This window comes from Myzus persicae, unplaced genomic scaffold, assembly GCF_001856785.1.
Source record: "Myzus persicae strain clone G006 unplaced genomic scaffold, MPER_G0061.0, whole genome shotgun sequence".
Classification (NCBI taxonomy): Eukaryota; Metazoa; Arthropoda; class Insecta; order Hemiptera; family Aphididae; genus Myzus; species Myzus persicae.
Window position 1 is genome coordinate 35322 of NW_019100592.1, and position 3473 is coordinate 38794.

The 3473-nt window shown below is 26.5% G+C and overlaps 1 protein-coding gene across 1 annotated transcript; it reads left to right on the forward strand.

The window, feature by feature from the left end:
• Positions 1-512: 512 nt before the first annotated feature.
• On the forward strand, positions 513-2682 carry LOC111035510 (zinc finger BED domain-containing protein 1-like; the record flags this gene model as incomplete). Its single annotated transcript, XM_022317156.1, has 2 exons — positions 513-630; positions 1252-2682. Coding segments are annotated over exons 1-2 (1549 nt in total), but the record flags the coding sequence as incomplete, so codon positions are not given.
• Between the last annotated feature and the right edge of the window lie 791 nt (positions 2683-3473).

Genomic DNA, 3473 nt, shown 5'->3' on the forward strand with positions numbered 1-3473 from the left:
TGCAGCGTATTTTTTATATTGTTCAATTATTAATAATATTATATTATAAATATAAATTTAATATTCATATTGTGGTTTACTGTGGGTATATTGAATAGATAAATTCACTTTATTTTCGATACCTAGCAAAAAGTAAAAAGTAAAAACCGGAAATAAGAAATGCAATACAATTTTTTTTTATTTAAGGAACGTTCAGTATATAACTATTTAGCCTGACAATAAAGCAATAAAATATCTAAATAATGATAAATACAAACTTATAAATAGTTTGATATTACAATTCGAATTGAATAAGTATCATGCAATACGATTATTTCCAAAAATAGTTTTGGACTAATAGTAATATAGTATATATTATAATATTAATAGTATTATAGAAGTAATAACCAATAGGCAATAAGAATAAGATACCAAAAACCATATTACGTATTATTAAATTATAATAATTTAATCATTTCGAATTTCGATTTCTGGCATTAGTCGAGTAAGAAGTGTTGACGTGTTGTAGTAAAATGGCACCTAAAAGATCGGTGGTATGGGAGCATTTTAAAAAAATTAACGAAAAATGCGTGAAGTGTCAAGTATGCAAGAAAGATTTCAATTACCATAAAAATACTACAAATTTAAAAGGTAATAATAATAATAATATTAACTAAATTATAAAAAATAAAAACGCTACTTCATAGATTAAGTTTTTTCTTCTATGTAATAACAAAATTTGAGGTTTTTATTTTGATTATAGCCTGTATTTGATGTTCGCTTTAACATCCTTTTTTTAATACAAATATCATGATTACACTGCAATAAAAAATTGTGTTGACACACGAATATTTTTAAATTACTTTTAAAATAGTTTTGAATTGTTAGATTTTAATTTTTTTTTAATTTATAAAAAATGCTTATTCAAAACTACTTGTAAAACGTGTGTGTACTGTGTAGCACTAGCATAATAATTAACTAGATAAATATAATATCTGTTTACAGATATCTTAACTATATGATATCATAACTCATAAGGTTATAAGTTATAACTATAATTCATAAAACTAATAATATATACTGAATTGTGTTGTATATAGATATATTATTATTTTTTATAATATATATTATTTTATTTTTATAAGAGTATTACAATTTTTCAATTGATTACATTTTTTTAAATTTCAAATTTAATTACTATTTACTTTGTTTTAAGAGTTTAAAATTCCAATTTATTTATTTTGCTTGCATATATTTTTGTTTTATCTAAAGAACATTTGAAGAGAAGACACCCTGCACACCTTAATCCTATTATAGAAACTGAAGAACAATTAGATTCAGATGTATTATCGGCCGGTCCTTCAACTAGTTCTAATTTACAATCAGAACATTCAGGTTCTAATACGAGTTCACAGCAGCCCTGTACTTCACCTATACCTAAACGTTCTCGCCAGTTAAAATTATTTGGTTCGACTAGAGGTAATGAATTATCTGAAGTAGAAAAAAGTTCGATAGACAAAAGTCTAATCAAAATGATTTCTGTTGATTATCAACCACTTTCATTAGTTGATAATATTGGATTTTTGGAGTATTCAAAAAAATTACAGCCTTTGTATAAGCCACCTAGTAGAAAAACGTTAACTATGAAATTATTACCGGATGAATATAATAAGATAGCTACCATTCTTAAATCTATGTTAAGAAGTATCAACAATGTTTCAATTACGACTGATATGTGGACATCGGATAGCAATAGGGCTTATTTAACAGTTACGTGTCACTTTATATTTAATGATCGTTTATATTCGCCTGTTTTAGCAACAAGAGAAATTATTAAAATACATACTGGTGCAAACATTGCTACTTCAATTTCAGATATTTTAATTGAGTGGGGTATTTTAGACAAAATAGTAACAATAGTTTCAGATAACGGGGCGAATATAAAAAATGCGATAAATGAACACCTTCGTAAATATCACCATCCATGTGTTGCGCATACATTAAATTTAATTGTTAATGATGCAATTACTTCAAATGAAGAGTTACTTAACGTGCTAAAAAAATGCCAAGCGTTGGTTGGGCATTTTAAACATAGTGTTTCCGCGTCTACAAAATTAAAAGAAATACAAAACCAAATGAATGTTCCCGAATTAAAAGTCAAACAAGATGTTAGTACTAGATGGAATTCTAGTTTGATAATGTTGGAAAGACTTATTCAAATTAAAGCACCGTTATCTGCCGCAATAACATTTCTTCCTCGTGCTCCAAATTTCTTAACCGCGTTAGAATGGGAATTAATATCTGACTGTCTTCCGTTATTAAAACCTTTTGAAATAATGACAGTTGAGTTATCCGGAGAACATTATCCAACACTATCCATGGTTATTCCTTTGATACGAGGACTACAGTATACATTGAAAAACAAAACTACTACAACAGCAGCCGGTACTTTACTTAAAAAAACAGCAATCGATGTTGTAGCTAGGCGTTTAGGGATATTAGAATCCAATAAAATAGTAGCAAAAGCTACATTTTTAGATCCAAGATTTAAAAAGACAGGATTTGGGTTAGTGGACAATGCAAATAATACGGAGAAATGGATAACAGATGAAATTAATTCTATAATGAGAAATACTCAAGAGAACCAAACATCTAATATGCCTATCAACACAGAACCTAATTTATTATGGGAACATTTTGATAGTAAAGTTTCCCAAATTAGAACAACCTTATCAACGGGAATCTCGGCTTCTCTCTTAATACGGCAATATTTAGAAATGCCCCACTTAAATCGAACAAAAAACCCTTTAGACTTTTGGAAACAACACAAAAATACATTTCCTGAACTTTATTCGCTCCATTTAAAATATTTATGTGTTTCCGCGACCTCTGTTCCGTCAGAACGCGTGTTTTCAAAAACGGGACAAATAACGAACGACCGTCGGAACAGACTTCACCCCAAAAATTTAGATTATATTGTATTTTTAAATAGTAATGTAAATTTAAATTTATAAATTAACAGTTTTAATTAACATTTTTTTTCTCAATGCAAGATGCAGTTTCAAAATTATTATTAATATATTGATTTTATATAAGTATTATTATTATTAAGTTATTAATATTGTATCAGTTTGAAATATTTTATGTTATGGTATTTATTTTATATTTTATAATTAAATACTTAAATTAAATATTTGTTCTTTTATATTTTTGATTCTTTGCCTAGATACATGTTACAGATAATTCACTAAAAAAGTAGTTGGTAGGTTAGTAAATATGGGTTATATGTATATGGTTGGCACTTGGTACTACTAATTTAGACTTTAGTATTATACTATTATTATTATTATTATTCGATTATTTTATTATAAATTATTTAAAATAATAATATACCTACCACTAAATCAGTAGCACTAACTAACAGTTCAATTAGTTAGTAACTATAATCATTCGAATAATAAAATAATCTTATAGATTTTCTGTCCGAATTAAGG